We start from the raw sequence: 12,800 nt of genomic DNA on the forward strand, positions 1-12,800 counted from the left end.
TAGCCAAATGGTGAACTCCAGGCTGAACAAGTCACTGTCTCAAACAATAAGATGGAGAGCAACCAAGTAAGACAACAGACAGCAGCCTCTGGACTCCATACATAGGCACACATACTAATGTACTCACACATATACTACACACACACACACAGTTATTTATTAAAACAAGTGAAAATGTAAACAAAAACTAAAAAACAAAACAAAGAGCCAACCTAACTTCCTGACAGCCACGCCCCTGGCCTGTTGGACCTTGCAGGACTATGCTAAAGATGACCCTCTTCATAAAGGAACCCCAGAAACTGCCTGAGGAGGCTTCCATCTTTATGCCCCAACAATGAGACATTCTAGAAAATGTCTAAAGAAGAGATGCTAGGGTTGAGACAGAAGGGAGGTTGAAAGGTTATGCTTTTAAGCAGTGAAAATAAGTTACTTGGTTATGCCGCTCTTTGGGATGACATGCAACATTATACATTTCTAAAACTTTCAAGTTATGTAATGGAGGACCCAATATGGACTTTGGTTAATAACATTGGTTCATAAGCTATAACAAGTTATCATCAATATTAGAAGTACAGTAACCATAAGGAAATGGTAATTACTTACGGTCGATTTTTCTGTTAAGCCTACAATGTACAAAAGTAGGACTTTAGAAAAAGGCAATACAAAAGCGGCTGTGGAGTGGAGTTTTTAAGCTGTGTTAATCTGATATTCCTGAAAAGTAACTTTTTAACTACTGGGTCTACTAACTTAAAACAAATTATATGCTACCGAGTCAAGCCAGCCCCTCACTCTATACTCCCCTGTTCTCCCTCTTTCCTCCCTGCCACTTTTACAGACTATGGACTCTGGCTGTGAAGGTTTATATAAACTTGGCCCAGGGTGTGGCCTTGTTGGAGTAGGTGTGTCACTGTGGGTGTGGTGGGCTTTAAGACCCTCATCCTAGCTGCCTGGAAGTCAGTATTCTGCTAGCAGCCTTCAGATGAAGATGTAGAACTCTCAGCTCCTCCTGCACCATGCCTGCCTGGACACTGCCACTTTCCCGCCTTGATGATAATGGGCTGAACCTCTGAACCTGTAAGCCAGCCCCAATTAAATGTTGTCCTTATAAGAGTTGCCTTGGTCATGGTGTCTGTTCACAGCAGTAAAACCCTAACTCAGACACTGGCCAACCTAGATTCACTCCATAACCACGGCTGGCCTCAAACTCATGGTTCTTTGGCTTCAGTCCCTAAGTGCAGACTCACACACATGTACAACCACATTTAACTCTGAAATATTTTCTATTTAAAACCAGTATATTAAAAAGTGTTAGACATTTGAAAATCAGACATTTTGAATTTCTGACTCAGACACATCACTACATTAAAAAAACTTTATTGTTAATAGCAAATTTTCATTTCTTAATTTTTAAATAATAGAAATGTATAGGAGTTAGATGCCAAGAAATAGGTAAAATTATAATTTAAATGAAGACAATCAGCATTTTTTAAATGTGTAAAGTTAGTCAAACTTTGTAACGCAGTAAAAACATGGATGGAGCTGGTGGCTGCCTGATGCAAACACTAAAGCCACACTGGCCACTGTACACATCCTGTCAGTTCCTCTAGTTGCTCACCCATGCTCCACATGGCAGTGCTCTCGGAGTCAGAACAAAAGGCTCAGAGCAAGGATTTTAGTCAATTACAAGCATTATCCATTAATTACAAGTGATGCCCTGCCAGGATAACATCCTTTAAGATAAGACTGAGGACTCAAAGCCTGTGAAAGTAAGACACTCAAATTTTGGCCCACTGAGGTCACCAGGCTCAATGCCACCAGGTGTCTCCTCAGAGCCTGTCGGCTTCTCAGAAGTAAGGAGTGGGGCACTCTCCTGAGTGTGTCGGCAGCAGCTTTCCCGGTGCCCAGCTTTCCTGAAACAGAATAGCTTACTGCTAAACTGTACTGCCAGATCAGTGGGAAAAGCAATCAGAGCGAAAATTTGTAGCATAAATGTGCTAAAAAACATCATTCCCAATCCACAAGTTGTTTTCTCAAATTGAGAAATATTCCGATAAAATTAATCTTATAAAAAGTTCAAAATACGCAAACACCTAAAATTAATAAAAAAGAAAGGACATTATGGAAAAGTCACGACCACCATGATTTACACCACGCCGCCCCTAGAGTGCTTCTTTACCCTAACAAATCCTATTTACAGAGAATGTGTGCACTGTGATTGCAAAGGCACGCATGGAATGTGAGTGACCTGTCACCGCGGCTTGTATAGAAAGATGAGACCCTTCACAGCATTTTGCATCACTAGTCAAACAACTAGGCGGTGATGTATCACTGGCGTGAAAGAGCCCGTGACCGTAAGGGGAGGAACATCTCACTTGAGTTTCCACAACTTCCCCCCTCTTCCAACCGAAGGTCTGGGGGCAAAGGGGGAGCCCCAGGGTCCCCAGGTCGAGGAAGAGTGGCTGAAGAGAAGCTGCTGTTTTCAGTCCTGCCAACTTCCAGGACTGGCAAGTTCAGGGATGACGACTCCATAGAGAAGAAGGGAGCGGTGCTGGACTCTCCCTCCGGGTGGTACACGACAGTGGATGCTCTCTGTTTCTCAGAGAGATTGCTCTCATCTGAATTGCTCCTAGAGAGGTTGTTGGTGGCTCCAGCTGCAAAGGGCTCACAGCTGCTGCACTTCAGGCCTGCAACAGAACAGGCAGATGCAAGTGAGAAAGGAGCCAAACATGGACCCTTCTGCCGCCACCTAACTTCTCAGGGATTCTCAGCTAGGTATAAGACAACTACAACGTGTTGTTTGCAGAAGGGTCTCATGTACCCCCGACTGGCCTTGAACCTACTATGTAGCCAAGGCTGGCTCCTGTCACCACCACAGCAATTTACAAATGCCGTCGTCATAACCCACTTCAAGTCTCACTTGTATTTCTGAATAAGACTACTACTGTTTACATTTCCAGCTAATGACATTTGTCTCAAGAAAGCTAATTAAATGCCACATTATTCACATTTAATGTGTAATTCCATAGTTAATGTCTCAGTGATCTTAGGGGGAAAAAGGCAGGAGGCTAAAAGGTGGCTCAGTGGTTAAGGGCACTGGCTGGTCCTTCAGAGTGACCCTAGTTCAGTTCCCAGCATCCACACAGGAATCACAAACATATGTAACTCCAGTGCCAAGGATGCAATGCTCTCGTCTGGCCTTTGCAGGCACCAGGCACACACGCAGGCAAACCACTCAGTCACATAAAAATAAATCTTAAGGGGGGAAAAAACAGGTCCTGTAATTTTTCAAAAACTAACGAAGTTTTACAGCTAATTTTTTTACCTTGAGAGCGGGGTCTCACCTTCTAGCCTAGGTTAGCTCTGTACTTGCTAAGCAACCCAGATTGATCTAGAAACTGATTATTTCTGCTTCAGCCTCCTGAGTGCTAGGATTACAACTACCACTCTTAGCTAAGACATTCTTTAGCATTCTGTCAGAGAGAGAGAGAGGAGAGGAGAGAGAGAGGGGAGGGGAGGGGAGGGGAGGGGAGGGGAGGGGAGGGAGGGGAGGGGAGGGGAGGGGAGGGGAGGGGAGGGGAGGGAGGAGAGGGGAGAGAGGGGAGGGGAGGGGAGGGGAGAGAGGAGAGGAGAGAGAGGGGAGGGGAGGGGGGGGGAGGGGGAGGGGGAGGGAAAGAGCGAGCGAGCGAAATGGAACCAGGTACATCCTCAAATCTCACAAAGCAACCAATGGCAATTACTGATTCTTGAGTAACAGGGTAACAGGGTGCTGGAACTTAAGGGGAGTTAGCAGTCACTGACCAGGTGAGCAGGCTAGTGTTCCAGGACTGTGTGCAGAGTGGGAACTAAAGTCAACAGAGACTGTCTGGTTCTCTAGCCAACACTTAACATCAGTGCTTATTCCTACTGTACAATTCTATCACATCCTGAGGGTCTAATGAACAACTGGCCCCAGGACTACAGGATGAATGCCAACACTATCTGTTCTACTTAGTAAACACTCCATGTAGCCATGTACGGTACAGGAACCCCTGGGTTAAAATTATAAGTAAAATCAATTAAGTCTAAAAGTAAATTTGCACGTCACCTTTCTCTCACTTGTTTTTTGAGACAAGGTCTTACAGCATAGCCCAGGTTTGCCTCACTCCTGCTTAAGCATCCCGGTGCTAGAATTATAATTGTGTACCACCAAACCTGACCCAGACATTCTACATGAAGCTCAGAGAGGAAACACCAGGTATCAGTTTCTTATGGGTAGATCCGTAGATCCATCTATCTCAGAAGGCAAGAGTGGCCGGCACAGCTATACCCTAAACACATGTAGCTCAGTGCACTGGAGAATAGGGGAAGGGTGGGAGGGGCAGACTGGGGATGCAAGCTGAGCAGACAGTTCCACACAGCATTCCATCAGAGGGCTGGGCTGAGGGTGAAACAGGAGGGGACTTGTTCCTCGTTTCCCATCTCAGTTCCCAGCCTCTCACAAACTGACTGCTTCCAGGTTTACGTGTGTACGCTTTATACAGGATTCTTACACACTCGTCAGTCACTGCTTCTGACCAACTGGTGGGAGAAAACACATGCAAGAGCAGAGTTCAACTTAACATCCATCTCCTATGCACTGTTCTTCAGTTGTTGGTATAGACAGGGTCTCACTCCACACACCAGGCTGACCTGGGACTCACATTGCAACCCAAGTTGGCCTTGAACTTGTGGCAATCCTCCTGTCTCAGCTTCCTGTGTCTAGGAATACAGGCATAAGTCACATGGTTCATCTTCTTAAAATGTAATCAATGGTATTTTCTGAGCTTCTTTTTGAGCAGATTAAGTTAATGACAGTATCTTAGAAATAAACTTTTACAAACACTATTGTAAAGTAAATACAAATAGAGCCAAATGAGTTTACATCATGATAATATATCTGGTAAGAATGTAAATTCAATATAATTCTGACCCTTAAGCCTTTGGAAACCAAATGGTGGTGGTTTTAAGAGCACTGTTGGCTCTCTGCTCTCCCCCCTCTCGCTCTCCTCACTGTCTGCTCTCCCCCTCTCCGCTCTCCTTGCTCTCTGCTCCCCCCACCCTGTCTGCTCCCCACTCTCCGCTCTCCTCGCTGTCTGCTCTCCCCCTCCCGCTCTCCTCAGAGCTGTCTGCTCTCCAGCGCTGCTCACCTTTGAGGTGCTCCAGTTTTAGATTCCGAAGCTTTAGCACCTCATCCGTTATCTTCTGAATGAGGAAGCTCTGTGTTTTCTCCCTGCGGATGGACTCCACCAGGGTGTCCAGGCCCCTGGGGTTCTCCTGTAAGTAGTCTAACAACTTCCCAGCCCGTTTTCTGCTTGAAGTTCGGCAAGAAATTTCTTCCGTGTCTTCTCTACTTAGTATTTTTTTTGCACGTAGATGATCAAAATGTCTCTCAGCTATGATTTTCTCACACAGGTAAACACGTAAATTCTCTAAAGCCTAAGAGACAAAAGAAGACAGGCTTCAATGCTCCTCCGTAACACGGAGGAGGAAAATGGCAGGTGACTGGTTAGTAGTTACGCATCTTAACTGGTATGAGTTACGCATCTTAACTGGTATGAGTTACGCATCTTAACTGGTATGAGTTACGCATCTTAACTGGTATGAGTTACGCATCTTAACTGGTATGAGTTACGCATCTTAACTGGTATGAGTTGCGCATCTTAACTGGTTCTCAGAGAGGGAGGGAGGGAGGGAGGCCTGGGTCCTTTAAGTACATGATGAGAAAGATGACGTCCAGCAGCAGAAGCCACAGTCCCCAGAGCGCCCTGCTCTGCTTCACCTTCACCCCTGAAAACTAACACCCAGCTGCTGTGAGGAGGGACCTGCAGAAACAAGAAGTCTGCAGAGGGTCACCTAGGTCAGGAGTAAAGATTAAAAACACACGTCTGTAAATTGTAGTAACTCTCAAGTAGAGAATTTCAGAATTAGGACCAGGACAACTTAGTGTGGAGTCTCACAATCTGCGGCTGTTTCATGTTTATTATTAATTAGTACATCACCTCAATGCGAAACTATTAGAACACACACAAAACCCAAATCCTCCCAAGGGCCATATGTCTGCTTTGAGGCCAGTTAGAAAAATGATACAGGGGCTGGTGAGATGGCTCAGTGGGTAAGAGCACCCGACTGCTCTTCCGAAGGTCCAGAGTTCAAATCCCAGCAACCACATGGTGGCTCACAACCATCCCTAACGAGATCTGGCGCCCTCTTCTGGAGTGTCTGAAGACAGCTACAGTGTACTTACATATAATAAATAAATAAATCTTTAAAAAAAAAAAAAAAGAAAAATGATACAACTCACTGAGACAGTCCTGGAGGGAGGGAGGGAGGAAGGGAGGGAGGGAGGGAGGGAGGGAGGGAGGGAGGTCCTCGCTGAGTCAGTCCTCGGGGAAGGAAGGGAGAAGAAAGGGAAGTACAGAGAGGAACACAGAGAACCAAAGAGTTCTAAAAAAAAAAAAAAAAAAAACCTAAGAGAAGGAGGAAAGCTTAGCTCAGGCTAATCTTAAGTATTTAACTTCATTAGTTTTAATTGAAACATAAAAAAGTGTACACATTACTGAAGTACCATGTAATTAATTCTTAGGCACGCACTGTGTGCTGTTTAAATCAGGTCCACGTTTGTCTCAATAAGTGGTGATAATCTGATGCCAGTGATTGCATATTCGTGCCTGTATTTACTGGACATGGGATTTGAGGCAAATGAACCCTGTGTCTGTTTCCTCATGTGAGAGTTCAGAGGAATTATTATATATGCAGAGTGTTTAGAAATAGCGCGGTGCACCAGGATTGATCCTGTTAGGGCAATGATGGTGGTGATCACTTTGACTCACATTTATAACCATGAGTTAAAGGCAGTGGAAGCGTCAGTAGAGCCAAGTTAGTAAACAATGCCTGGAAAGTTGTCCCAGTGAAGGTGGCTGACAGGGTTTTTTGTTCTTTTGTTTTGTTTTGTTTTGTTTTTTTAATGGTTTTTCGAGACAGGGTTTCTCTGTGTAGCCCTGGCTGTTCTGGAACTCAATCTGTAGACCAGGCTGGCCTTGAACTCAGAAATCCACCTGCCTCTGCCTCCCAAGTGCTGGGACTAAAGGCGTGCGCCACCACTGCTCAGCGTCTGACAGGTTTTTGTCTACTGGATTTCCACACATTTATTTATCTACACAGTAAACTTCGTATGTATAAATTTCTAGTGTGAATATGAAAAGATGAACAACATTTTAACACTGCATACAGAGGGCTCCTGGTTTAGCTGGGCAATAGACAGCACACACGGCTAGTCATCGGAAGACCATGTAAGTTATCAGAACACCAGTCACCATGACTTCAGCACCACTCTGGGCACTGCCCGAGCTCAGGTCCGTAAAGCCTGTGTGGACTGCTAACAGAAAAATAGCATTTTGTAATTCCCTCCTCTTTCTCAAATCTTTCATGCATCTATTAGATTTTACAATTTTCAAGAGAAAATAGAAATCTGAGCCATTACATAAATTATACCAACACTGATGATTTATTGGATAGTCCCGAACACAGCACAGTAGTTGAGAGCACTGGGCTAGAGAGATAACTCAGTGGGTATGAGCACTTGTTCTTGCAGACGATATGAGTTTGCTTCCAAGTACCCACATGATGGCTCACAATACTCCACAACTTTAGTTCCAGAGGACCTGACACCATCTTCTGACCTTTGTAGTCACCAGGAACACACATGGTATATATATATATATCCATGCAGTCAAAATACCAATATTTAAAAAAAAAATCTAAAAAGTCCTTAAAGTCCTTAAGAAGAGTGCGGCTCTGCAATGAGACAAACTTCTGCTAATCCTGAATCTGTAACGTTCTGTGAGAACTGGTACAAACTGGTACCGCTGGACCTTCAGAATCTTGGCAAAATAAGGATAAAGAATTAAACCCATCTAGGAAGACTTTAGTGTTCATGAAGGCTCAGCCCAGTTCCTTCTACAGTGGAGGCCCAATGACTAGTGACTACTGGGCCACAGCAGGCAACCTCTCCAGCTTGATTCAGCAGTACCCTATGGCAGGACTTCTGCTCCACTTACAATCGAGGACTAGCACTGTTTCATGCTGCTATGTGCCTGAGTTTTCCTTCTCATACCCTGAGCTCCCTTTATCTTTGAAGCTTGAGGTTGCTGGTCATTGCTGGGAAGCCGTACTTTAACATCCAGGATGAGCTGGCCACACCTGTCTCGCAGCCCCAGCCTCTTCCATTGTTCATCACATTCCCCACTTCATCCCCAGGCGTTTCCACTGTGTCCCACGCTCTCCCCCAAGTCACCGAGGACCTCCTCTACTGATGGGTCCTTCCCACCTTCATCATATTTGGCTTCTGAGAGCAGGTTCACAGCTGATCACTCCTTCCTCCAGACACGTTCTCCTTGCTGCGCATACAGGATACTGTCCTGATTGTTTCTGATCTCTATGAAACTTCTCTCTGTGCCTCCCATCCCGTTCTCAGAGGATGAGGGCTGCAGCTTGAGAGCCTGGAGCTGGGTCTCATCTTTTCAACAGAATGCTTGTGTTTCTAGTGCAGAAACCTCTTCTGACCTTCACTCTCACTATTCTTCCAAGTCCCGTCCTGTCCGCTCTCAGCATGCACCCCGAGCTTGTGTTCCATCCATGTCTACGGCCTTCACTTTGACCCATATCATCACCGCCTTTCAGTGCATCCAAGTCCTTCCATGCCCTTTCCCACTTTTCCTCATCTCCCCGGTCTACAGAAAAGGCAGGCGGATCTTTAAAAGTCAGACAAAACCCCATTAATTCGTTAGCAGGACTCCTAAGAGAAAAAAGTTAAGACCTTCAAGAGTTTGCTTAGCCCACATCCCTAATTTCATTTTGTTACCATCTGCCGTCCTTCAATATTCTGAACTTACAAAGGTCCTGACTTAGGTCCTTGTCAAATTCTGTCTCAAATGCGCTTCCCCAGTTCTGTTATAACCTTAGATCAAAACCAAGCACATCTAACCATCCTATTGCAAGTATGATGCCCTGGTGTTGTCTTCATAGCACTGACCAAATTTACCAATGCCCAGTTGTATAAACGATATGCATACTTTTCAACTTTAATGACCTATATGTTTGAAGGAGGTAACCCACAAACGTTCTGTTCACCGCTGTGTGCTCCGCATTTCAGAGTGCAGTGCTTTGGATGAATGAAAATTTTATTATAATGTTTAAAGTTATTAGTTTATGGTTACTTTTCTTCAATCAAGAAATTGAGCTATTGTAAAAAACAGAATTTTGTCTTAGTTCTTTTTTTTTTAAAAGATTATTTATTTATATTATGTATGTGAGTACACTGTTGCTCTCTCTTCAGACACACCAGAAGAGGGCATTGGATCCTATTTCAGATGGTTGTGAGCCACCATGTGGTTGCTGGGGATCGAACTCAGGACCTCTGTTAGAACAGTCAGTGCTCTTAACTGCTGAGCTATCTCTCTAGTTCCTTAGTCCTTAATTTAACTGTTAGTATTACATTATCAACTTCAGAGTATAAAGTTACCTCTATTTGTTAAAATGAAACAAGTTCTAACAAGATGAGGCTGTGTTAAATAAACAGATGAAAACAGGAACAGCGCTGAAGATGTACGTTCAGGGGACCAGCAGTAGGTCTGTGCTCCCCACTAACATGGGAGGACATGGACCAAGACTCTCTATGGATGTGCAAAACCTCATGGTACCAACCCCGTATCAAGCTTTCCACCATAAAAACTAACCTAATAACCAAGACAGCTCACTACTAAGAGGATAACAGGCAGGTAACACACACACTGGGGAAAAGGTGAGACTCGTGTCCCTGGCCAGATGCAGTGAGATGGCACAAGATTTTGTCACGGTACTTAGAAGAGTGCTCAATTTGTATCACTATAACTGTATCAAATTCCCATTAAATAATTAAATATTTTTGGACCATGGCTGACCCATAGGCAACAGAAGCCACAGAAAGCAAACCCTGAGACAGACAGAGCCTCATGTAAACAACTTCCCATCATTTATCAAGACAGATAATACAGAAGGGACACCAAGCAGTTTTGGGGGAAGGATAATGAAAAGTTCAAGTTTTGAAAACGTAAGAACATAGCAGGCAGTGGTGGCTCATGCCTTAATCTCAACACTTGGGAGGCAGAGGAAGGGAGTTGAGGCCAGCTAGGTCTACAGAGTGAGTTCCAGGACAGCAAGAGTTACAAGAGAAACAAAACAACAGCCAAATGTATGAAATTATAGTTTGAGTTCTGGTAGACTTGGAAATAAAGGCCTGGAGTTGAGAAAAAAAGGAGGTTCAAGTAATGCGGATGAATGTTTAAGCTTGTCATAAGCAGTTTCAAAAATAATACGGTAAATATCTAAGGAACACTATTTTTATAGACAACCTGACGCTTCTCTGTAGTCTCTCTAAGGTTATGGACATCTAACACAGGTCTAAAGTGCAACTGTCAGGATGGATGATGTCAATGAACCCCCGGAGCAGAAACAAAGCCCTGCAGCACTCTCCTCCCCTATCTACAGACAGGTCTTGTCTTGTTTTGCCAGCTATAAAATGAAAAGCAATTCTCTCCTTACAGGTACTTTAATGATTGTGAGAAAATTCAAAACTGTGTGGAACATGGGAGTAGAGCTCTCAGACTTTACACTTAGGGTTTACTGTCCTCTTAAGGACTATAGTGGGTATCAAAGACCTTGTTTCAAGTAGAATGTGTAGCTTTCCATACAGCAGGTGCCCTACCAACTCCACGTAAACTATGGCAGTAATCCCGGCCGTACCTTTCCCTCCTGGTACTTAGCTATATCAGTTGTAATTATGGGTACAGTGCAATAAACTTTACAAGGGGTAAGTATGGCAGAAAAAGGGGTTTGAAGCACACATACATCTTCAACAACTTGAGGTTAAGTTCGCAAAGACGATTTTTCAGCAGCACTTTGGTGCTAAGTAAGAACGAGTTATCGGTTTTTAATGTGAATTCATGTATATTATCTAAGTGGTGCTCATTTGATTTTTTTTTTTTCTGGCAAAAGAAGTTAACTAAAAGGAAGGAAAAAAAAAAACGAAGCACGTTGTGGTTAAAGCCATTTCCTCAAATATTACTGTGTCTGTGAAGTTCTACATGGTCTAAGCAGAAGAGTCCAATTTAGTCGTGAGTATTTTCAACATTTACCTGGGAACCAAGTCTCAGCGAGAAGTACGCACACCCCTTCATTTAAATACGTGGGCGTCTGCTTACTGGGGGAATTCCAGGGCGTGCGTTCAGCTGGCGAGCTTTCCGCAGACCCGGATAGAGACCAGTTTCACCCATCTGCTCTACGCCCGGGGATGCCTGGTCCAGAGCCCGCTGTGGGCAGACTCCGGCGGCTCCCTAGCCTAGCAGCTCCCGCGGCGGTGGCGTGGGGTGGGGGATCGGCAGGATGGAAAGCCACCAGCGACGAGCGGATGGCAAAGCCCACCGACAGGCTTAACCGCGGACTCCCGGGTCGCTGGTGGAATCGTCTCCAGCCAGCTCCCGGGAAGCAGGCAGGTCGTGCTGTGCCAGGACCCCGCGCTCTTCCGACCTGAAGTTGCCCGTCGCTCGGCTCCGGGTTTCCGCTTTCCTCCGCCCGCCCCGCTGCGCCCAGCCCGGCGGAGCTACTCACGTCCTTCTTCACTTCAGTCAAATCCTCCTCCGTGAGGGACGGTGCGGGAGCCTCCATGGCCGAGGCCGGGATGGCGTCCTTCCGGCCCGCGCCACCCCGCCCAGGCTAAGGGTTCGGGCCTCCGGGAATCAGGCTGTGACTTCGGGGGGACTAGGAACAGAAGCGGGGGAACGGCCGACTCACGGACGAGGAGGTGGAGACCTCAACGCCCCGCTTCCGGCTCCGCCCCTGGGGCCAGCGGTGCGGCGCTCAGCGTTCTTCCTAACTCAGGCACCACCCTTCGGCGAGGCGGGTCTGCCTGCAGGCCCCGCCCACCTACGTGCCAGCCAATCAGTACTACCCTCGGTTACGTCTCTGCTTCCGCAGTGGCTCTGCCCACAGCGGGCGTCCCTCTAACCACGCCCCCTTGTCATTTACATAGGATTGCGGATTGGCCGCCTGAAGGATTTGTTTCCGTGGGCGGAGCACTGGCCTCTCAGTTTAGCGGGATCTCCCCGCCTTCGCAGACTCCTCGTTTGGGTGGAGTGTGGGCTGGGTCGGCCAGAGCATTTTGGTTTGCTTCTCTTTTCCAGATGTTGCGGAACAATTTCCTGTTGTGCTGAGCCAGGTTTTACAGTTGCGTGATCACACACATATACATACACGCACACATAACTTCCGTTTGAGGGCCTGCTCTGGGGGCCCACTGCCATTTACCACCTAGAACTAGGCAGACAGGAGCAAGGAGATCTTGAGAGCAGAAAACAAAATGACAAAACACAAAGAAAAAAAACTGTTAAAAGATGTAAAATTTACCAGCAATCCCATCAATTTAGCAGCACAGGTAGTGTTTGGGTACTTTTAAGTCTCTATTCATTAGGAGCATTTCTCCTTATTAATCTATGCAGTAGAGACAAATTTAAAAAGCTAGGCCTCTAGGAGTATATTTAAGGTTCTGAGGCTATTTGGTGCACAGTTACACTCTCTTATTATTATCCTTTATCTCTGTTCAGTAAGTAAATTCTAGGGATGCTGTGATGGGGAAGTTGTTTATTGGAGGCCAAATGGCTATTTTCAGAACGGTATTTTAACTCGTAGCCCGTGCAAAACGTGAACTAGTGGGTGAGGAGCTCCACATAGAGTCCGAGGCAGAAAATGAT

The 12,800-nt window shown here is 45.6% G+C and overlaps 1 protein-coding gene across 1 annotated transcript; it reads right to left on the reverse strand.

Annotated features, from left to right (window-relative positions):
• Nucleotides 1-1,358: 1,358 nt before the first annotated feature.
• On the reverse strand, nucleotides 1,359-11,877 carry Bcl10 (BCL10 immune signaling adaptor). Its single transcript, XM_021157734.2, has 3 exons — nucleotides 11,662-11,877; nucleotides 5,166-5,454; nucleotides 1,359-2,684 (listed from the first exon to the last, which is right to left on the reverse strand). Exons 1-3 carry the CDS (start codon nucleotides 11,716-11,718, stop codon nucleotides 2,326-2,328), a joined length of 705 nt encoding a protein of 234 aa, XP_021013393.1. The 5' UTR covers nucleotides 11,719-11,877; the 3' UTR covers nucleotides 1,359-2,325.
• Nucleotides 11,878-12,800: the final 923 nt, after the last annotated feature.

This window comes from Mus caroli, unplaced genomic scaffold, assembly GCF_978045245.1.
Source record: "Mus caroli unplaced genomic scaffold, Mus_caroli_1 scaffold_3, whole genome shotgun sequence".
In the NCBI taxonomy this organism is placed as follows: Eukaryota; Metazoa; Chordata; class Mammalia; order Rodentia; family Muridae; genus Mus; species Mus caroli.

Coding starts and splice junctions, on each gene's coding strand:
- Bcl10 (XM_021157734.2), bottom strand. CDS start 11,718: ATGGAGGCTCCCGCACCGTCCCTCACGGAGGAGGATTTGACTGAAGTG. Junction 5,455..11,661: donor TGACTGAAGTGAAGAAGGAC/GTGAGTAGCTCC, acceptor TTTGTCTCTTAG/GCTTTAGAGAATTTACGTGT. Junction 2,685..5,165: donor AAAACTGGAGCACCTCAAAG/GTGAGCAGCGCT, acceptor GTTCTGTTGCAG/GCCTGAAGTGCAGCAGCTGT.